Consider the following 23,734-nt stretch of genomic DNA (forward strand, 5'->3'; position numbering starts at 1 on the left):
CTTAAAAGACACAATTTACAGACACTTTGTCCTATCAATGGATCTAATAGATACAAACTAGATTATCCTAAAAAGACACAATTTACAGACACTGTGTCCTACCAGAATATCTCCTTGATACAAACTAAGTTATTCTAAAAAGACATAATTTACAGACACTGTGTCATAACAATGTATCCGCTTGATACAAACTAAATTATCCTAAAATGACACAATTTACAGACACTGTGTAAATATTCGTCCTGATAGATATGCCTGAAATATTTGCCACTGGACATTAAGCAACCAACAATCAATCAATCCTATTAAAATATCAACTTAGTACAGAGAAAATTTGTGGTCTAATAAATTATTTGAATTAATGAAATATATTGGAATACCCTTTAACAAGCATTGTAATAGTAATTTCAAACAGAAACTAGAAGATTTCTACAAAATTAAATTAAATTTGAACTATCTAAGATAAAAGATGGAAACTGTGGTTAACTTTTTATTTATCACTAAATTAAGAATAAGTGCACACTCATTATCAATAGAAACTGGTAGGTATGCAAGACCAACAATACCCTCTAATGAGAGATTTTGTAAATTTTGCACTGGAAACACGGATACACACAATATTTTAACATGTATGTATTCGGTTAAGTTAGGTGCATCTTCTAAATGTACACCAACATAAATACTTATGTAAATAAGGAAAGCATCTATCCATGTGTTAATATCAGTAATCTTTTTACTTAGTTTAGTTTGGATAATCAGCTGTCCATTTGTATCTACTGTTCTGTGCCTGAATTTGTATTAAAGCAATATATACCTAAATCTACATATTCACCATTAATTATTTTGTTCCGAGTTTTGTGAAACATTTAAACATAGATTATCATTTGCACTAGTTATTGGCAAATATTAGAACTTTGTGTTATACCTGTATTCGATTGTTGCCTTTCATTGACTGAGTCAGGAGGTGTAACACTAACAGTAGCTGGAGAGTGAATAAGGGCATTGCCATTGACAATTTGAACAACTTCATTCCTAAGTTCTGGAGTCATCATACATGTAGCTAAAACTTGCGTGGAAGTATGCTGTCCAAGAACATTGCTAGATCTGTTTCCCAACGGTGTCGGTACGCCCCTCTGCTGTACCCTTTGCCTTTGGCTGCATTTATATATTATAAGGACTTTTAGAGGGCCTTTGTGACATAAGATCTGCTTTCCCGATTTCCATAAGATGTTTGGTTTTTAAAACTGAAAAATTACTACAATAATATTAGTGAAACGACCGTTGAAAAGTTATAATATCTATACAACTCGTCTAAACATCAACCCAACAATGTTAGATCTGTATATTTTATAAACTTCATACATTTATTCATTATTGGTTTCTCTTTAAATTGCTTGCTGTGTAGCAGATGAAACATTTCATATAACGATAGTTTTAAAATCGCAGACGTCCATGCGACACGTGTCTTTAAAACCATGTGCGCAGTTTTTATCTGAAATTACGGGTCTGTTAAAATTTCTATTTTTGGAAATATAATTCATGATTTCCACTGAATTAAACCAACAATTAAAAATTTACAATGAAATATTTAGAAACTCTTTACAGAAGAAACAACAAAAGATATAAAATCTTTAACACTATTTTATACTGGATCAAAACCATGTGCTTTCCTATCTTTCAAACTTTCCGAACCTTTTCAGTAAAATAAGATTTTTTGAAAGACATCCATTTCATATACCAAATCAAAGAAATATTATTAACTTTTGAAACAAACATTAGTTAATTCATACGGAACCCAATTTTTTTTTGTCTTCCCTCTGCTGTATCGTACGTGGTAAAGAAAGAATGATGACGTCACATTTATCAAGGTTAAAATAATTAACGTGACTCATAATACATAACAAGTTCCACCACGTGTTCAAAGCGGGACAACTCCCAAAACGTAAGCCCACTTTCCTCCGATAACCGGATTTATTCTTCATAGGACGTGATATAGTGTATTGATAATTTTATCAATGACTTGGGAGAGAACATTTTGGTTTAAATCGGAAAACAGAAAGATAATATGATTTTAAAAATTAAGTTAGTGTCAAAGCTATTAAAGAAATATATAGAAACTATAAACTGTATTTATGTTTTTATAGAAACGAACAATAATTGAAGTCAGAATATTTGCAATTATATGAGGGGCGTAAAAAGGGTATTTGCACGGAAGAACGCTAAATAAGATTGTTATTCACGATGAACGAATAAATAAAAATGTCTTGCACATTAATTGATCTTTTTTTCAATTTCACGAAAATGATGAATAATGGACCTTTTTCACGGTTGCATGTGAAATAAAAATGGCAAAACACGTTATGCGTAAATAACCTTTAATTACCACACTCTTAAGTGTATTTTCAATATTCATTTGTAATTGAAATAAATACATGTAATTAATACCTATAAGACTTATAAATTCTTGCATCTTACAAAAATGTTGATCAACAATAATTATTTTTCTACGTTATATTTAATTCATACAGTTTTAGTAAGGTTTTAAAAGTAATTGTTATGTAATATATCCATAAAAAAAGAAAGAAAGACTTGAAGACAATTTAGATGAAATGATAGAGGAATGATTAAAAACTTGAATTTTGTTTTTGTTTATTGATGGTAGTTATTAGAAATTTCGAAAAAGAATTTTGAATATGAATTTATTTTTATTTAATTTCAATTATTTTTTATTTTTATTTTTAAATAATAGTTAAAGACTAATCTTCAAATACTGAATATTATTTTACGAATCATATGTATGCATTAATAAAAATAAAACTATTTTCCATTCATGAATATGTTGTCCTTGTACTATATATTGGACTTGATTCAGCTGGTTATTGAGTATTCAAATTTCACCAGTTTTACAAAAATAGTTGATAAGAGGTAAATTTAGCAATGATTTGTATATGTTTATATACAAAGCATCAAATTCATCTTGAACATGTTTTATTGCTTCTTCCCAAGCATACATACATTTGGTTTTTGATGAATAGGCAACTCATTTCTAACATACTGTTAATTCAGAAATTATTGACTGCATTTAATGTGATTTTATCATTTTAGAATAAAATGCAATATTATTTTGCTACATTATGAAAAATCCTGTTTAACTCTTATAAAAAAATTTAAAATGCTATAAACAATTGTGATTATAACCCTGTTACATCTTGCAATAATAAGAGCATCACAATAATTTTTGGATTTACAGTATTATAAGCCTTATTTGTGAAAAGTGGTCACTATTTTTTGCAGGTGGTTATTCATTTCGTCTGGTGTTGTTGTTTCATTGGCCACGTATTTAAATTGTATAGAGTTACCAATATTTATCAAACATATCCCTGTCACATTCAGTAAGTATCTGCCTGTAATTTAATGGTTGTTGCTGTGTTACATGATTGATTTTTCGTTTCTTTTTTGGTACATTAATCAGGTCGTTCCTTTTTTCGTTTGTATTGTTTACATTTCTTATTTCAAGGCCTATTGTAGCTGACTGTGGTAGGGGCTATGGTTTTTTTTATGAAGGCTGTTTGAAAATTTATAGCTGTTAATTTGTGTTATAACGTCTCTTGTGAAAGAATCTCATCGAAAATCACACCAAACTTCTTTTCTATATTTATTTGGTTTGCTTTTTTCTTGAAGGTATATCACAGAACAATTCTTATATATAGTAGATATTATAAGTCATATATCAAGGTATTTTGACAAATAACCTAAACCATATTCAAATCTGAGGTCCAGAACTTTAACATTTATTTATCTTATATGTCCTCATTGATTAGATTACAAATACGTGTATGATTGTCACAGACAGCCTCAAATGCAGGATAATTAAAAACTTCCAGGAAACAAATTAAATCGATATCAATTTTTAAAAGTCAAAATAAATTAACCACAAAAAAAGCAACCTGAGGATTAGACGTATGTTGCAGAGTCAATACAATTTCCCTTAGTCACTTAGAGTTTGCAGAAATTGGGAATTGCAATAGATCAGCAATTTGTACATGAAACACAAAGTAAAAATTAAGTAAATTCATTCACATGTGCAATAATCTACCCATTATTGCATATTTTCAATAAGGATGTGACAACAAAACTCATTAATATTGATTAATATCTCATTCACAGTAAATTTGTTCAAATCAAAAGCAAATAAAATCAACTAATGTTGTTGACCGCAGTCAGCAGTTGTGGGTTCATGTATTGCTTTTCTTTTTTTAAAGACAGCAACTTGTTTTTTATTTTGTACATCAAGTCGTCTTTTACTTTGCAGTTTATATCTTTATAGCTTAGTTTGATTATAACAAGTCTCCCTATATATATATGACTGTTAATTACATGTTTCATAGTATTTTGTAACGGCAAAATAGGAATAGTATGCATCAATTGATAATACAAACTTATACACAACCTCTTAGGCTTTTGTTTCTGTTCTATGTCTCAACGAGGTAGCTTCAATTTAAAATGTTTGTTTTATATAATAAAAAAAAGTGATGATGTATTATATGACAAACCTCGTCGCTTATGTTTGTAATTCTTGATTCTAAAGTTAAAATCGTAGAGTGGACGTCATGGAAATCAGAATGATTTTACCTTATGTGCTTATGCACATCCTAGACTTGATAGATAACCAGTCTTTTATTAGTTTTTATTTCTATTTTTTTGCAGATCATTTTTTAAATGCTGTGGGGGAACTAAATCAGCAGGTGTAAGAATTAAATCAGTTCTGAGGAAGGAATATGAAAGTCTAGGGCCAGTTAAGTAAGTACATACAAGTTCGTGTAGAAAGATTAATTTTCGTGGGGTTAAAATTTCGATATTTTGTCTCTATATAAGATTTTAATGGGATTTAATTTCGTGGTTTCCAGTAAATGGAAGGGATAATATATATAGGTTAAATTTCGTGTTTTTTTTTAATTTCATGGAAGTATTCTTTCCGTGTAATAAACGAAATTCAATCCACCATGAAATTTTCTGCTTCAGCTATACTTTAATCCAGTAATGCATTCATAACTTTGTAGATTCTGGACCTGGGATTTGTCCGTTGTATGTTTACCGTGATTGTCCCAAGTTAGAAGCCTGCAATTCAGTGCATGTCGTTTGTTGCTGTATATAATGTTTGTTTTTCGTTCAATGTTTTGTAAATAAATTAGGTCGTTAGTTTTCTTGTTTGATTTTGGTTACATTTGTCCTTTCGGTGCCTGTTATAGCTGACTATGCGGTATGGGGTTTGCTTATTGTTGAAGGTCGTACAACGACATCGTTGTTAACTTTAATGTAATTTGGTCTCTGGTCGAGGGTTCACTTGTTTCATTGGCAATTATACCACGTTTTATGTTTGATTTAAATTTTAAATGGAAAGGTTTCAGTATAAAAATGAAATAAAATTTTGTACACGTTTATACGTTTCAGAAATTGGGATGTAAAAACATCGAAATTCTTAAAAATTATATTTAACAAAATTGCAAGGGCTTTTTCAGTTGGTCGAAAAATTACCAGGAGTGGTCATATTTGTACTCCCGACAACCCGTGTGTGGCTTTCTACACGGTGATATAAAAAAATACGGAAATGTAGAAAATAGTTTATAAAACTTTCCACTTTTTTTTCTCCTGATATTTAGTACGAAATACAAAAAAAAAATGCTGATTGTCTTATCTACATTCGATTCAATTCTGTTTGATCAATTACCATGGAAACACTTACTCTAATTCAAGAGTTCAAAAAATTATACGAAAAATTGACGAACGTTTATTTTTGCTTCGGTCTGTGTATGATGATATTTTTAAAACATGTTTTTTTTTTTAATAATTTTACAGTTTTGCCCAAGCTGCTGTGATCGGTCACTTTTTTATTCTAGCAGTATTATGGATAACACGTGACCTCGGTGGAGCCGGTGGATGGGGAGATATATTTCCTCCAAAGTAAGTATAGAAATTCAGATTCATTGCTTATTTATGTCATTTATATGCCCCACCTACGATAGTAGAGAGGTATTATGATTTCTGGTCTGTGGCTCCGTTCGTCCGTTCGTTCGTTCGTTCGTCCTGCTTCAGGTTAAAGTTTTTTGTCAAGGTAATTTTTGATGAAGCTGAAGTCTAATCAACTTGAAACTTAGTATACTCGTTGCTTATGATATGATCTTTTTTATTTTTAAGCCAAATTAGACTTTTGACACCAATTTCACGGTCCATTGAACATAGAAAATGAAAGAGGGAGTTTCAGGTTTAAGTTTTTGGTCAAGGTAGTTTTTGATGAAGCTGAAGTCCAATCAACTTGAAACTAGGTACACTTGTTGCTTATGATATGATCTTTCTAATTTTAAAGCCAAATTAGACTTTTGACCCCAATTTTACGGTCCATTGAACATAGAAAATGAAAGAGGGAGTTTCAGGTTAAAGTTTTTGGTCAAGGTAGTTTTTGATGAAGCTGAAGTCCAATCAACTTGAAACTAAGTACACTTGTTCCCTCTAGTATAATCTTTTTAATTTTTATGCCAGATTAGATTTTTACCCTATTTCACGGTCCATGGAACATGGAAAATGAGTGAGTGGGGCATCCGTGTACTTTGGACACATTCTTGTTTTTTTTCATTCTTTTCCAAAAATAGTGTTGTGAATTATTTTGTACAAATGCCGGTACAGATCTGTATAGGAAAAGTAATACGACTATTAAGGCATGTTTAACCAGAAGAAAAAATATATACCATTAAAATAAATGTTGCCGTATAAGGTCCTCATTGTCCCGTCTGCTTTTTAAGGCAATATTGTAAGTTTATTTAAATAAATATTTCCTACCTCAACAAGAACATGTTCCAACTATATAAAATTGAGAAAGGAAATTGGGAATGTGTCAAAGCGACAACAACCCGACCCTAGAGACGACAACAGCCGAAGGCCACCAATGGGTCTTCAATGTAGCGAGAATTCCCGCACCCGTATGTGTCCTTCAGCTGGCCCGTAAAAAATATGTATACTGGTACAGTGATAATGGACGTCATACTAAACTCTTATACGCAAGAAACTAAAATAAAAACATACAAGACTAACAAACGCCAGAGGCTCCTGACTTGGGACAGGCGCATAATTGCGGCGGGGTTAAACATGTTTTTGAGATCTCAACCCTCCCGCGATACCTCTCTCTATATATATATTCAACTCGTTTAAACATCAACCCAACAATGTTAGATCTGTAAATTTGCTTTCGCAAATAATTTTTTCTTCCCTCGCTGGGATTCGTGACACCAAAGCGGTTGTACTGTAGCCGTCCCGCTAGACCACACGACCACCTATATATATATATACGTACGTCTGAGTCAGTGACAACCCTACAACAGATGTATCCATCGGATCGCCATCAATGATGGTGATACATGGCTGTGTACATAATGTATATACAACTCGTCTAAACATCAACCCAACAATGTTAGATCTGTAAATTTGCTTTACCTGAGCCCAGGTGGTCGTGTGGTCTAGCGGGACGGCTGCAGTGCAGGCGATTTGGTGTCACGATATCACAGTAGCATGGGTTCGAATCCCGGCGAGGCAAAATTCGAAATTGCGAAAGCAAATTTACAGATCTAACATTGTTGGGTTGATGTTTAGACGAGTTATATATATATATATATATATATAGGCTGCAAGAAGTTGGCCTATAGGTTATTCAATGCGTAGCATATGCCGATAAATCATATAATATTTAGTCTTAGTTGTTATTTGCTGTGAACTAGTTTCCAGCAACTACGAGTAGTCTCATTTCTGTACCTTTTTGTTTTTGTTGTTGTTGTGAGGGATGTATAAATATGCTGCCACGTCCGGTCTGGGTTTTTTTTGTTGTTGCTGTTTTTCTCTTTTTGTTTCGATCTGATTAGTTCAACGATTTTTACAGTTTGTTTTTATGTTGTACCGTTACCTTTCTGTCCCAGGGTTGGCGCCGCAAGAAAAAAAGTTTAACACCGTCCAAATATGTATGTGCCCGTTTCAGGTCAGTGGCCTGTAGTTCAGTGGTTGTTAATTAAAGTCTGTCATATTTGTTTTTTATAAATTGTTAAGTTTTAAATAGGGTCTTTCCTTTTACTTATTATTTTCATATGGGGCCTTTAAAAGCCGATTATACCGTATGCGTGCTTCTCGAAGTTGAAGGCTTACAATATGTTTATTTGAACTTCGTTGGATAGTTGACAGTTGTATAATTGACAATCAAACCACATCTCCTTATTTTAAATATATATAATTAACTTCGAATGCCTGAAATATATACACGTGGAATTTGATGCGACTGTCATACAAGTGAGAAGTTTAGCGCTATAAAACCAGGTTCAATCCATCTTCTTCTACATTTGAAAGTGCCTGTACCAAGTCAGGAGTATGACAGCTGTTGTCCATTCGTTTGATGTTTTTATCATATGACTTTGACATTTGATTAGGGAATTTTCCTCGTAGTTTAGTGTTTTTAGTACTTTTTACATTGTTAATCATTCAAATGTGATGTATTTTCTATTTGTAGGACAGTTACAGATTCGACACCATCTATATTGATATCGTGTAGTTTATTTATATTTCCATCAAGAGTACCAGATGTACTTTGTTTAAATAAAGGTATGCATTTATTGATTGCATTTTAATTGCTTAACGTCCAGTTGCAAATATTTCATACATGTGTCACGCATGTTCATGACGGGAACAAATTAACAATTTATCAACTGATTTTAATAGTGCGTTCTTATGTTGTACTGTTATACCACCGTCCCAGGTTAGGTGGAGGGTGTGGATACCGCTTACATGTTTAACCACGCCACATTATTTAAGAATGTGCCTGTCCCAAGTCAGGAGCATGTAATTCAGTGGGTGTCGTTTGTTTGTGTACTACATATTTGTTTTCGTTCATTTTTCGTATAAATAAGGCCGTTAGTTTTCTCGTTTGAATTTCTTTACATTGTCATTTCGGGGACTTTTATAGCTAACTATGCGGTATGGGCTTTGCTCATTGTTAAAGACCGTACGGTTACCTATAGTTGTTAATTTCTGTGTCATTTTGGTCTCTTATTGGGAGTCTCATTGGCAATCATACAGCATCTTCTTTTTTATATAATAAGTATAGTAGGAAGGTCCTGAAATAGAAGCCTACGGTGATGAAGGTGATGAAGGTCGGGGAAATGTACTAGACTTTTATTGAAAAAATTAAGATAAATTGTATTTGGACAGAAAATTAGCTTTGTAACATGCCACCTATAGGACCCATCAAAGATTAGTAACAAGGGTTCTTAACTCGCACATATCGGGATACTTTCTCTACACTAGGCATCGAATATAACGTCCCAACATTGACCGGACGTGCTTGTGTATTTGTACATCCCGCAATCCCAAAGGGTTTACTGTCGATCGAAAGAAACTTTGCAGTCCTCATATTTAACTTTAATATTGCTATTGTTTAAACACGATGCTTTTATGTTTCACAGTTAAATGTATATTGTGGTCAAACGTATTCGTACTGCTAAATATGTACAGAAAATATCCTTATACTAGTTGTCATTTTAATTTAATATTTACACGTATATTCCAAAATATAAAACGGTAAGTTTTAAGATGATACAAATTGTACTTGGTTAATTTTTCAGTATATAATAGTATCACAGAAATAAAAAGTGTACAAGACGATTTAAAAGGTCTCCTGTAAAAGACCTCACGTCATCTCTATTTTAAGTGTTAAATGTTTTGATGACTTGTATGATGATTAATGTTCTAATAACAGGAACAAATGAGCCCATACCTCCGTTAGTACCCTGGAAAGTTGCAGAGAAGAATTTACCTTGGGGTGTTATGATACTGCTTGGTGGAGGATTTGCACTAGCCCATATAAGTGAAGTATGTTGATTTAAATAGTCAAATCAAATAATTACAAATACTACTTTTTATTTTGTTAAAAAGCAATACTTTAATGCAATCGAAATATATATATAAAACAATGGTGCTTGAGATTTCCCGGTAAAGGAGAGAATTATTTAGAGGTATATATTTAAACAGTTGTGAGAGTGAGTTTAATCTATTTCCTCATGTTCTATGTCACTTCTGATGGAATGTCTAATACTAGTTATTTGAGCGGTAGAGCTTTCAACTGGTGCAGCTAAAAGATAGCATTTAAGTTCATGTACACACTACGAAATAGAAAAGTCGTTAGGTTGATGAAATTTTGTCAATTGCTTTCATGTTATAAATAGAATTAAATCATATAACTTAATATGAGCATCTAAATTTAAACATCAGTTTAAATGTACACAGTCATGCATGCTTATCTTCGTAATATCTTTTGGTCTCTTGCGGAGAGTTGTCTCACAGGCAATCCAACCACATCTTCTTTTTATGCCCCACCTACGATAGTAGAGGGGCATTATGTTTTCTGGTCTGTGCGTCCGTCCGTTCGTTCGTCCGTCCGTCCGTCCGTCTGTCCCGCTTCAGGTTAAAGTTTTTGGTCAAGGTAGTTTTTGATGAAGTGTAAGTCCAATCGACTTCAAACTTAGTACACATGTCCCCTATGATATGATCTTTCTAATTTTAATGCCAAATTAGAGTTTTTATCCCAATTTCACGGTCCACTGAACATGGAAAATGATAGTGCGAGATGGCATTCGTGTACTGAGGACACATTCTTGTTATTTCTAAGTAGGGGCCTCGGTGGCCATGTTGTCTTAAGTACACATTATAGTTATACTACTGTTATCACTAGCAGTCAGCACTGAGGTTGTGAGTTCGAACACAGCTTGTGCGGGTGCAGTCCCGATTCTAATTTTAATTGACTAGGATTGTCAGTGTTTGTAGGTTTTCTCCGGGCACTCTGGCTTCCTCCACATATAAAAACTAGCCACCCCGAAATAGTCCCCCCCCCCCCAAAAAAAAAAAGATTATATAGTGGGGTTAAAACACAATAAAATTTTTTTTTTATATCTTAGTCGAATTAAATACTGTGAAAAGAAAGTTTTAAATTTCAGGAGTCTGGATTATCTAAATGGTTAGGTAATGAGTTGGCTGTTTTTAGCGACCTTGAACCTTGGCTTATGAATCTAGTGTTGTGCGTTGTTGTTGCTGCAGCAACAGAGGTCACCAGTAATACTGCAATATGTACTCTAATGATGCCAATTATGGCTCAAATAGTAAGTAATCCAAACGTTTTAAGTCATGAACGATACAAATAATTTAATTAGGATAATGACTCTGTATTCGCCTACTTAGCTTACTACCAGGAAAGCAAAATAACTTAATAATATAAATGCTATTTGTTTATACGACACCAGATCAACAGTAAATTTTAAAAGTATGTTGTCCCCGTTGTAAATTTTACTGATACCCAAGTTTTGACCTGTAAAAACTTTTTGTATCTCAAAATTTTAATAAAAAGGCGAATGATGACAATGGGAACTTTAAGTCCCCGAGGGTATCATCAGCTCAGTAGTCAGTGTTTCGGTACTGACATGATTTAACGAACTTTACTAAAATTGTCTTTTTTTAAATTTGAAATTATTAAAATAACGAAGGTTTTAACTCCCTCAGGCAAAGTTGGCTTAAGATGAAATTAGGTATTTTTGACGTATAGCTCTTCAACGGTTTCAGTACTTATACATCCTCGGATTTCAATTGTTTGGCTTTGAGCATTTCTGATGAAGGGAAATGCAGACAAGCGCTTAGGACGCAAGAAAGTATTCAACGTGCTGTTTTTTTTTTTAATTTTTTAATGAATATTGTTTTCTTTTTTATTTTTTTAACCATGTCGATTTTAGATTCCCTTTGAATTATGAGTTTAAAGTAGTCTATTGGTATTACCCGGATCTTTATTATACTAAGAGTGTGCGGGGAACTTATGAAATATCCAGAATAATTGTGTTGTCCGTGTTTTCCATTGATAAATCTGGAGGCAAAACTTTAATAAATCGGTGTTTTAGATTGGTTAGAAATGTTTGCTTAAATCTTTTCGCAAAATATCATAATATTATCATAAGCATAGGAAAAAAGGATATTTGTATATTGGTATTTTTGCGTATTTTTTTGTTCTTTTAAATTTGTTAAATCCGACCATCTGCATGGATGGCCATATAAGACTAGATGTTTATGTTTATTTTTTCATAAGATTTTATTTTGAACATTTGTAGGCTCTACAGTTACAACTAAATCCGTTGTATATCATGTTTCCGACAGCCATTGCAACCTCGTTTTCATTCATGTTACCAGTAGCAACTCCACCGAATGCAGTTGTGTTTTCATACGGGCATCTAAGAGTTATAGACATGGTAAGTACAGGGAATTAAATTTACTCTTTTGATATTATAAATAATCGCTAGTTTGTGCATTTTTCCTGTGATCTTTCTTTGTGATAATTTTTCATATCATGCTACTCGCATGAGATGGAAAATTATCGCTAGAAATTAAAGAGGAACATGGCGTTGCTAATGATATTGACATGAAATTGACGTCGTCATAGGTAAAATAGCGATAAACAGATTATCATTGGTCATCTCAACTCGATTGCTTTTCCGTACCGGCTCAAGCGAGAAAATCAATCTCGTTGAGATGATCAACTATAATCTATAAACCTACCAGTTTCAATATGAAGGTATTTTATACAGTTATTTAAATCCGTGTGTTAGTATCAGCGTACACTTTCATGATTGATTTTCAAATGATGATTTAATTAAATTCTGGATCCGGCATGTCAGTAAATGCCAGTAGTCCTTTGTTTATTGATGTATCATGATCATTGATTAGATCTTCTGTGACCTATCGGACTCGGACTACTTTTAATCTGAGTTGTGCGTTTGTTATGTCCCACCTACGATAGTAGAGAGACATTATGTTTTCTGGTCTGTGCGTTTGTTCTTCCGTCCATTTGTTCGTTCGTTCGTCTGTCCCGCTTCAGGTTAAAGTTTTTGGTCAAGGTAGTTTTTGATGAAGCTGCAGTTCACTCAACTTTAAACTTAGTACACATGTTCCTAATGATATGATCTTTCTAATTGAAAAGCCAAATTAGAATTTTGACCCCAATTTCAGAGTCCACTGAACATAGCAAATGGAAGTGCCAGTTTCAGGTTAAAGTTTTTGGTCAAGGTAGTTTTCGATAAAGGTAGTTTTTGATAAAGTTGAAGTCCAATCAACTTGACACTTAGTACACATGTTCCCTATGGTATGATCTTTCAAATTTTAATGCCAAATTATATTTGTTTCTCATGTCAACGTCTGTTGAACATTGAAACTGATAGTGCAAGTCGGGCTTCCGTGTACTTTGGACACATTCTTGTTTCTTCTTTATTGGCTAGTGGTATAGGGGAGGGAAATTGAGATCTAACAAAACATGTCTGACCCCGCCGCATGTTTACGCTTGTCCAGTTTGAGGAGCCTCCGGCCTTTGTAAATCTTCAATGTTTTTTGTCCCCCGCGTAATACGTTATAGGAGACATGAACATACTGTGCGTCCGTTTGTCTGCTTGTCCGTCCGTCCGGTCTTGTTAGCGCGATCACAGGTACAATTTTTGCCATATTTTTATGGAACTTATACTATAGGTTAGTACCAGCAATATCTCAGACAAAGTTCTATAATGGTGGGGAAAATGTGATGCACACTTTAAAACAGTGTGCACCACATCTTTAATGTTATGTTTTCATAGACAGAACAAATTTTACAGTCATTCCTTCAGTAAAGGCAATATAAAAATAAGGATACTGAGTTTATAAACTGGTCTCTTTAAGTGACCAAGTTTTTATTTGCTTGCTATTTTTCATTGTTTTATATCAGGTGATGGTTGGTTTTATGATGAACATTTCTTGCTATTTGTTTCATTGTTTTATTTCAGGTGATGGTTGGTTTTATGATGAACATTATTGGAATACTGGTACTCATTTTAGGAACAGAAACATGGGGAGCTAGCGCTTTTAACTTTCACACATTTCCAGATATATTTAAGTCAAACAATATATCTGATATTGCACAGAACATTACTTTACTAGGGAATGGTGATTGTTTGTGCTCAAATCTTACCATGACATAATATTTATTAAATAAACTCATCATATATACCAGGATTAAACATTTATATTTACGCTAGACGTGCGTGTCCTCTACAAACGTCTCACCAGTGACGCTCGAATCAAAAAATATTAAAAGACCAAATAAAGTACGACCAGCATTGAGGACCATAAATTCCTAAACGTTTTTCCAAATACAGCTAAGGTAATCTATTCCTAAGGTAAAAAAGTCTTAGTATTTCAAAAATCTTTTTTCGATGAAAATTCTTGCATGAAGTAATATAAGCATATTTAAAAAAAAAAAAGAGGAACAAGTCGACAAGAAGCGAAACAAAGTTAGTTCACATGGGAATGCCGATTGCTGTTGAAAACACGTCCTCCGAACATAACAAATATGTTGCCAATCAAGACATTATTTATCTTGTTTTAAGTTTCCTTGGTGTTTTAATTTTTAATGTCAGTTTCAGAGAATTTTTTGTTAGAATCAATGTGATTTTCCCCTCTCTACGACACAAAACTTCGAAGTATGACATCTTTTTTTATGAAACAAAGCATATCTTACTCTTTCAATTTGTACTTAGTTTGGAATGGTTAATAAAGTAAATAAAGTCAAATGTTTTCATACTATTGCAAGAGTCTTAGATTGTAAATACTCTTAAGATCTATGTTTTTTTATCATCCGCATCTGATCACGCCACTTCTACAATTGGCAGTTTCACTATAATGTTGAAGTCCGACTATGATTGCTGATTAAATTGTTGTTAATAATTAAGAAAAAGGTTTCGTGTAACACTTTGAAGACCCAGCAATGTAACAGTAGATTAAAGAAACATAGAACAGGTATATAATTATCAAATACTTCCTCCTCAGTATGTAAGTGTCATGGGGTATATGTTGAGTTTCCGGGTGAATTTTTAATGGCTAATTCATTTATCAAGCAGTTTGTGTGATGTGATTTATACACAAAAACGATGTTGTTTTAGGGTTTCATCTGCAAGAATAACAACACACATTTTCTTGCAAATAGAACAGGTTTTATGTAGCATTAATATTGATTAACCCATTCAGCTTTATATTCTGATTAGTATTAACTACATCACAGCCTTAGTCAATTCGGAAAGAGTATCTACATTTTCATTCTCACGTTTAGCCTTTTGTTTAGCTTCATCCTATACTGAAGCCATCAGTATTTTCAAGTTGTGTTTCCTATTTATGGGTTTAGCCTCAAATATGTCGGGGCATTGGATAACACATTTCGAAGAGAAGTGTTATCGACAATGTTCAAGTCACCTGAGATCACCCCTAGTTCTTGATGGGGTTCTTGGTGCTTATTCTTTAGTTTTCTATGTTTTGTCATGTGTACTAGTTTATATTTGTCTGTTTGTCTTTTTCATTTTTAGCCATGACATTGTCAGTTTATTTTCGATTTATGAGTTCGACTGTATCGATCCCTCTGGTATCTTTCGTCCCTCTTCTATAAAAGACTCATTATTGACGCTCTAATCAAAATTGAAACATTGAAAAAGGCCAAATAAAGTACAGATTTAAAGAGCCTTGAGGATCCACAATTCCAAACGTTTTTTCCAAGGTAATCTATTCATGGGACATACATCAAAGGTGCAAACACTTTGCTAAAATTGATTACAAGTTAATTTGTTATTTTTGTAATTTGACAATCGGCCAAGACCCTTATAAAACTTATCTTTGAAGGGCTCCACACATTTGTGAATTGAATTTTGAATCGGTCACTACGTGGACAGTCGTTATGGAACTTCATAATAAATTAAAAGCCTGACTCTCAACCATGAAATTAGATTGAAAGGAGCCGGAATGGAAATTCTCAGACAGTTCTAACCATGTTTCCGTTCAGCTCACCTGGAGCAAGGAACCGGACATGTCATCCAGAAAACTTTAGCAGGCCCTAAAAAGCAAGAAAAAGACACCATCTACCAGAAGAAACAATACTAAGCGTTTTGTCCAATGGATGAACAACAAACAGCGCATGTTTGTGCAGCCCAAGTCAGGAGCCTCTGGCCTGTGGTGGTATTGTACATGTTGTATGATTTTTAATTTTAGATTCTTTCAAATATTTTGGAGTCTAGTATGACGTCCATTATTACTGAACTAGTATCCATTTTTTTTCGGGGCCAGCTGAAGCACGCCTCCTGGTGCGGGAATCTATTGCTGCATTGAAGACCCATTGATGGCCTTCGGCTGTATCTGCTCTTTGGTCGGGTTGTTGTCTATTTAACAAATCATCCATTTCCATTCTCAATTCTATCGTTTCTGATACTGCCCAAAACCAAAAGATAGAGGCTAGAGTATACTTCAACAGCCAGAAGGAAGCCAAGTATGCAGTATGTGTAAACAATACACGCCAACTAAATACAAAGGTGAATCATCGATACGGATATAGTCACCAGCCCATACAAACCCCAAACGGCATGTCATCGTCTTTATTAAAACACATCGGCTAAATAAAGAGACAAGAGAGTAGAATTGATTTTGATGTGGGATTTGACATCAACGACCTTGGCTACTACTACGCACACCACCGCATGCGTCGTTCTTTAAAAAAACTTTTAAAGAGGTATAGAAAGCTGACGTACTAGCCTAACTGTCAGACACTCCCAACCAGCATTGACACAGAAGTCGGGGCAAAATGAATTCCGAAAGACAAGCAGAATGAGCCCCGCATACATAGGAAAGATAGTCCGCAATTTTTTTAAGGATAGCTGAACCATAAAATCCACAAAAAAATCATCATCAAGCTTCAAACATTAGCACTGGTATACTTCGAATTTGGCTGAACAGTAAAAATACTTAATATTGGAAATTATATACAACACGTGCACTCAAAGCTAGATTGAATATCTTCGTCATATGATTTCTCGTTTTCGCTTCACTGCAGACATGCTATGTACAAAAGCAATTTCTCCTCGCCTGCACTTGATTATATACTTTTTTTAGGAGTCTTCGGATTTGAACCTTCAGGTTTGAATTTTGATCAGTTTACGGTGCCATGGAAATCGTAGTTCTCACTTTCATCCGATATATAACGCACCATTGACCTACATTTTCCTACTCGCAATTACGTCGTTACGTATAATTACGTTCTACTTTGTTGTAATATATACTATATCTACAGAATTGGAGCATAGCATCGTAGATTCTTCGTAGAAAGTACACATGATTTTACTAGCCTCAATTCTTTAACAATAAATGAAGAAACTACAATTTTTCAATAGCAAAAACACTAATATTTTCTCATGACAAAAAGGATTAGCTAGGGGTAAAAATACGGTAAAAATTCTAGCATCCGCCAATAACCCTCATGTGTCTATCTTACTGTGCGAGATGTATCAGTACGCAATCATATTCAGTGTTAAAATCGAGTTGTGCAGAAAAAGCGGTTATTTCTTTCCACATTTCAGACTCCATGCAGCAACTTTCTGATAAATCATAAGCGTCGATTGCGAAGGGGGCAGGGTGTTGGGTTTAAAAAATCAAAATATTTAAACTTGTAAGTCAAAAACAACCTTACAACGCCATGGAAAAATTCTAGCATCCGCCAATAACCCTCATGTGTCTATCTTACTGTGCGAGATGTATCAGTACGCAATCATATTCAGTGTTAAAATCGAGTTGTGCAGAAAAAGCGGTTATTTCTTTCCACATTTCAGACTCCATGCAGCAACTTTCTGATAAATCATAAGCGTCGATTGCGAAGGGGGCAGGGTGTTGGGTTTAAAAAATCAAAATATTTAAACTTGTAAGTCAAAAACAACCTTACAACGCCATGGAAAATAAAACCAATTGTTTTCATATAACTTTATACTTTTTACATGTTGTACGTATCAATAAATTTGACTTTTATTAAAAGCATACTCTTTATTGGATTTTTCTACAATAGACTGATTACCATAAACTAAACCTAAATAAAAGTTATAAAATAAAATTTGGAATGGAAATGGGGAATGTGTCAAAGAGACAACAACCCGATCATAGAACAGACAACAGCAAAAGGTCACCAACAGGTCTGCAATGCAGCGAGAAATTCCCGCACCCCGAGGCGTCCTTCAGCTGATTTATTTACAATATGATACTATATGGTCAGACTTTCATAAACACAAAGTACAGGATTATCAACATCAAGTTGTGAACCATCAACCAATATTTTAGTGCTGTGAATTTCTTCACAAAAATAAGTATCAAATTGGCCGTGTGGTCGATTAATAAGACAAATGTATGGCCAATTTTATGAAATGAGAAGATTTTTGGAATAACCAGGTTGATTCCAAACAAATGAGTTAAAGCAGAATGGCTATTTTATCTTTTGCATTCTTATGTTTTAGTGATTGCTGCTTAATATATTTTTTCATATCTAATAAAAACATTTAAGTCATGCATATACGTCGGAACTTAATCGAAATGATTAATTTACAGTCACCACAAAAGTCGTGCATCTACACCAATTCTTTCAGTCTTCAATCGAACAAATATTAATAAATCAAAACACTTTAATTTGTATTGAATGTCATTACAGTATCAGTGATAAAAGTGTAAAATAAAAAAGAAAAGAAAAATCACATGCTCCACCCTTCCTTGATAACATGTTGTTAGCACACACCACAACATTGCAGAATGGGAATTATCTACTAAAAGACGAATGTTAAGTTGCTTCATTTTGTGTGTAATATACCTCATTATACCCATTAAAAGACATATCATTGTGATTGAATAGTTGTGGTGCGTTGTGGTGCGTTGAGCAATGAGTTAAACCCCTACCGCGTTATCAGCTATTAATCTGCATGTATGTATGTCACATATCTGTTTCGCTATCTAACATTAACTGCAAATCAGGCATTGAATTGTGTACCAGGCGTGACTTTGTAATGATGGCTGTGTCTAGGTGAAAACCTGACGTGACATTGTGTTGATGACTTTGTCAAGGTGAAAACCCGACGTGACTTTGTGTTGATGGCTCTGTCAAGGTGAAAACCTGACGTGACTTATTGATAATGGCTTTGTCAAGTTAAAAACCCGCCTTGACTTAGTGATGATTGTTTTGTCAAGGTGAAAATTCGTCGTGACTTAGTGATGGTGGCTTTGCCAAGGTGAAAATTCGTCTTGACTTAGTGATGGTGGCTTTGTAAAGGTGAAAAATCGTCGTGACTTAGTGATGGTGGCTTTGTCAAGGTGAAAATTCGTCCAGACTTAGTGATGGTGGCCTTTTAAAGGTAAAACTCCGCCGTGACGTTGTGATGATTGCTTTGAGATTGATCTTACAGAATCATATTCGCCAAAAAATATAAATACCATAATAGTCAAACAGGGAGTTATAATATATCTATTGCACACAATGAACCAAAGTTATCAATGAGGGAGATGCATTCCTTTATTTCACATTATTTACCTTGATCACACTACAGGAAAGCAATAACGCGTTTGTACGCTGTATACAAATTCCTCAACTACTGCCGTACTGGTCATTTGAAAGACATATATAGATATAAGAAAATATGGTATGATTGCCAACGAGACAACTATCCAAAGTCACACATTGTAATAGTAAACCAATATAGGTCAAGGTATGGCCTTCAACAGACAGAAATTAACACACTGATAATGATCATGACCTTAAGATGCACCAATAACAAGTTCGCAATTAATGTGTATGTCCAGTTTGTTCCCTCCTCTCAGTTACATATACACCTTCTTCCATCGACAGACATTATTTTACCACTCCGACAACAAACAAATACTACATCATTGTGTATGTCATAGTTCCATATTCTACCGCGATCACCAATAGTTGCATCAGCTCTGTCACATTTACTTCCAAATAAGCATCCCATCTGGTATCCTATCAAAAATAAAATATATTGTGATGATTCGAATCAATATGTTATTTTGTTTATCAAAACTAGTCTCTTATGTATTGAATGAAATATTTATACATAGAGATAGTGTTCTATTTAGAAACAAAAACTTACATAAACAGTCGGTTTTTACAATAACGTTTACAAAATTGTATTGGTATAAAGTTAAACTTTAACATCAACATTACATTTCAAAAATAGTGCAATTCATTCAGTTGACGAACCAGGGTCATATCAAAGAACGTCTCGTCATTTTTCTTATAAAAAGTTTATCGAAAGATGTTTAGACCTTGCTGATAAATATTCCGTTTTGACTTCACAAATAATACACGATGGTCATGAAGTATGTATTATAGGTATAATCTTAATTACGCCTTTTTGTATTCTTTAAATTGTCTTTATAAATTATTACTTTTACCATTTAGTTATTTTGATGATATCGATGACACGTGTCTCGTTTCCTAATCATCCCGTCATTGTGTTATTGTGCAATGGTAGATTTTTGTATTCTTGTCTTTTGTTTTTGCTTATGTGGTTTGTATATTTATGCCTTTTATATGATAGCTGTTATCCATTTGTTTAACATGTTTAATGTGTTAGAGCTTTAGATTTTGCATTTGATTAGGGACTTTCCATTTTGAATTTTTCTCGGAGTTCAGTATTTTTGTGATTTTACTTTTTGTTAGATAGTACTTTAACACTCTAATCATATTCACCATAAAAAGTGGATAATATAACCGGAAACATGTTCATGTCACCCTGTCTGCATTATATCAAATGTATTCCGAGCACGTTCAGATCAGACCTTAATATCAAGTTAATCTTCGACGATTTAGAAGATACACTTACATACAAAAAACGTTTTAACAATAAACAGTTTCGGAAACAGCTTTAGCCTTAATTCCTTGAACAAGTATAGAAATTCATTATTTACCTTCAAATAGGGCCAAAATTTTCTCGTCTAACTTTTCATTTAATTTCCTTTTCTCTTCATTGAATCGATCTAATTCTTCTTGTCGTTTTACCTTCAACTGTTTGCGTCTATCATTCAATTTCTCACGTTCTTGTCTTCCTCAAAAAGAAATGTTCTCAAAATTAATTATTGATTCTTGAATATACCTAGTTATTTTCCATTTGTTTGATGTATTTGAGTTTTGAATTTTGCCACTTGCATGATAAGAAAATTTCTGTATTGAATATTCTTTAGAATTCGATCTTTTGTTTTGTTTTGTTGGGTTTTTTTTTGTTGTTTTTTTTTGTTGTTTAATACTTGATTGTTTTCATAGAACTGCTGTAGCAGGTGGTTATCTTACTTGCCTGGATCGTTTAGTTGGTCGTTGGTTTGATTCCCAATCGGGTCAAACCAATTTCGTTAATACACATGTATGTTGTTGAAAGCTTCACATTAAGATAAGTCGTAAGGGCAAAGGCTGGTCAGATCAGAGTCACAATAACGTGTCGATATAGGATGACAATCCTAATTAGCAAAATGCTATAACTGCCTGCTCATTACTCTTTTTTATGTTCGTATTAAATATTTGAACACGAATAAAATAAACCCATCATAGAAACAGAGCATGGAGGAATACTGTAAACCCTAGTTTACATGTTTGTTTTATGTTTTCAAAACATACCATTAGATCGAACCAAAGTGCTTGAAACTAAATGATGTATTATCTGATTTGAAGATAATTATTTTCTTGTACTATTGCCATAGATCAGACTTACAAATTATATTTTTCATCATATGTTTTTCCCCTAATTGAAAACATATATTGTTGTTTCTTCGATTATGACACAAAAACAATATGTATATTCAAACTTACAATTTAGATTTATTCAATATTAAAAAAGACATGCTCCCCCCTCCTCACAACAGATGAATGGTCGGTGCCTACGTGATGCATACTACATAATATACATACCCGAGTGCCTCAATCTGTTGGTTCGTCTTCATATCTTTTAGTTTTTGTTTTTGGATTCTATATTCCTTAGCAATTATTTCTTGCTTTTCTTTGCTTCTCTCTTCCTCATTTCTTTTCTGGTTCATCTGTTGTCTTTCGTGTTGTCTGTTTCCAGCATCGGTGTACATTTCATGTGTATATAACCTCCCTCCATTATTTCTAACAGTATTATATACATTTTCGATTATTATGTGAACGTCTTGTTCAGTGTTTTTTAGTCCGAGTGAAATGTAACGGTTGTCTATTTTCTGTAGAAGTGCACCCAAAGGAGAGTCTTTTTTTACTTTGTTTTCGACAAAATCTTTTATATTTGTATTTGAATTTTGGAGTCTATCCTTATTTGTAAAGACAACACTTACAAAATCGCTGACTTCATCTCCGAAGTAGTCCATAAATATTTCTATCGTGTTTTGTTCTTCGGCAGTCATTCGTCCTATTTGAAGAATAAATATTATGGAATGCATGCCGGGATATGTCAATGCTTTAGATATTTCCTGTAGTATAACTGCATTATCGTCTTCCGTATCAAAGAAACCTGGCGTGTCAAAAACAACAATATGGCGACCATTGCAAGTTCCCCTTGCAGTCTTGGTATATTTGGTAACGGATTCGTCAGATATATCCGCAGTGAATTCTTCTCTTCCTAAAAGACTGTTTCCGGTGGTACTTTTTCCTGCTCCTGTTTTTCCAATCAATAAAATGCGAAATTCATTTTCCATGGCTACATCTGGAATTATTTTATTGTCAGTATCGCACAAATACATATATAAAAAAAATATTATTCAAATCACACGGACAGATAGAGTTAAGGCTAGAGTCTTAAATTTTTTCTTGGAATGTTAGATATTTATTTTCTTGAAATGCTGTGTTTAATTAAGTTGTAGGATTATTATAAATTAACAACTCAAGTGTTGAAATGTAACCATTTATTCCGTATAGCGTATACACCTTGCAATAAAGTAAATTTAGTTCTCATGATATTGGCAGTCGTAAGCATTATGTCGTTCATGTAAATGGAAAATCTCTTGTTCTTTTCGTTACATAAAAAGATCTCTTGTTTTATCTTGTATTTATCATTTCCGTTCTCACTTTTCAACATCAATGTAATTGTATTAATCATGCAATCAGCCATCGTTTGTACATATAACAAGTAACTATGCAAACACATTTTTGCTATTCTTGTTATTATATAAAAAGCATTCTGTTACCCTGCTACTGCCTTGAGCTAACGAGGTGTTTCTTTTAACAAAAGTATACAGTTCATATTGGTGGCTGCTTCGCAGTTCGTGTTTTTAAGTGTACATGTAGGGTAAATTGCAGGATAAAACAAATCATTTGTAAAGTGTCCCAAAAATGAAAAAACATTTGTACTCGTTATTAAGAAAAAGGAGAAATATCGACTAACGTCGTTTATCGTTCTGTTGCGAAAGCTCGTACAAATAAAAATTAGATTGTTCGACAAATACTGTACTTGAACTTTGTAATCAAAGAATTTGAATAACAGCTACATACCTTCTGAAAAATACATCATGAAAAAAACAGCTAGGAATACTTGTTTACCAATATAAAACATCTAAAATATAAAAGAAAAAACTGTGCATATAGTCGATTGAAAATTATGATTATAGTTAGAATTGTTATGTAGCATGTGAAAAATAAATATTTTTTTTCAGTAACTGAGATGCCGTTAAAACTTTATATATATTTAATAATATTAAAACTGTATGAATTAAGCAACTTGGAATATTTGTTTACCAAAATTACACATCTAAAATCCAAAAAGAAAAAACTATGCATATAGTAGATTGTTTATTATAATTATTGTTAGAAATATTATGTAACATG

At 33.3% G+C, this 23,734-nt stretch overlaps 2 protein-coding genes across 2 annotated transcripts in view; one reads left to right on the forward strand and one right to left on the reverse strand.

Moving 5' to 3' along the window:
* The window catches only part of LOC143076393 (Na(+)/citrate cotransporter-like), a 34,844-nt gene extending 20,750 nt beyond the window's left edge, over window positions 1-14,094 (forward strand). Inside the window, exons 8-14 of the mRNA XM_076252133.1 lie at window positions 4,708-4,800; window positions 5,857-5,961; window positions 8,543-8,634; window positions 9,788-9,900; window positions 11,022-11,183; window positions 12,177-12,314; window positions 13,872-14,094. Coding sequence (XP_076108248.1) covers window positions 4,708-4,800; window positions 5,857-5,961; window positions 8,543-8,634; window positions 9,788-9,900; window positions 11,022-11,183; window positions 12,177-12,314; window positions 13,872-14,066 — 898 coding nt within the window. The 3' untranslated portion in view covers window positions 14,067-14,094. The remainder of the gene's footprint in view (window positions 1-4,707; window positions 4,801-5,856; window positions 5,962-8,542; window positions 8,635-9,787; window positions 9,901-11,021; window positions 11,184-12,176; window positions 12,315-13,871) is intronic.
* A 5,329-nt stretch (window positions 14,095-19,423) lies between these two features.
* LOC143076394 (GTPase IMAP family member 9-like) lies at window positions 19,424-23,457 on the reverse strand. Its single transcript, XM_076252134.1, has 4 exons — window positions 23,402-23,457; window positions 21,851-22,616; window positions 20,860-20,993; window positions 19,424-19,909 (listed from the first exon to the last, which is right to left on the reverse strand). Exons 1-4 carry the CDS (start codon window positions 23,418-23,420, stop codon window positions 19,743-19,745), a joined length of 1,086 nt encoding a protein of 361 aa, XP_076108249.1. The 5' UTR covers window positions 23,421-23,457; the 3' UTR covers window positions 19,424-19,742.
* Window positions 23,458-23,734: the final 277 nt, after the last annotated feature.

Source organism: Mytilus galloprovincialis, chromosome 5, assembly GCF_965363235.1.
Source record: "Mytilus galloprovincialis chromosome 5, xbMytGall1.hap1.1, whole genome shotgun sequence".
NCBI lineage: Eukaryota > Metazoa > Mollusca > Bivalvia > Mytilida > Mytilidae > Mytilus > Mytilus galloprovincialis.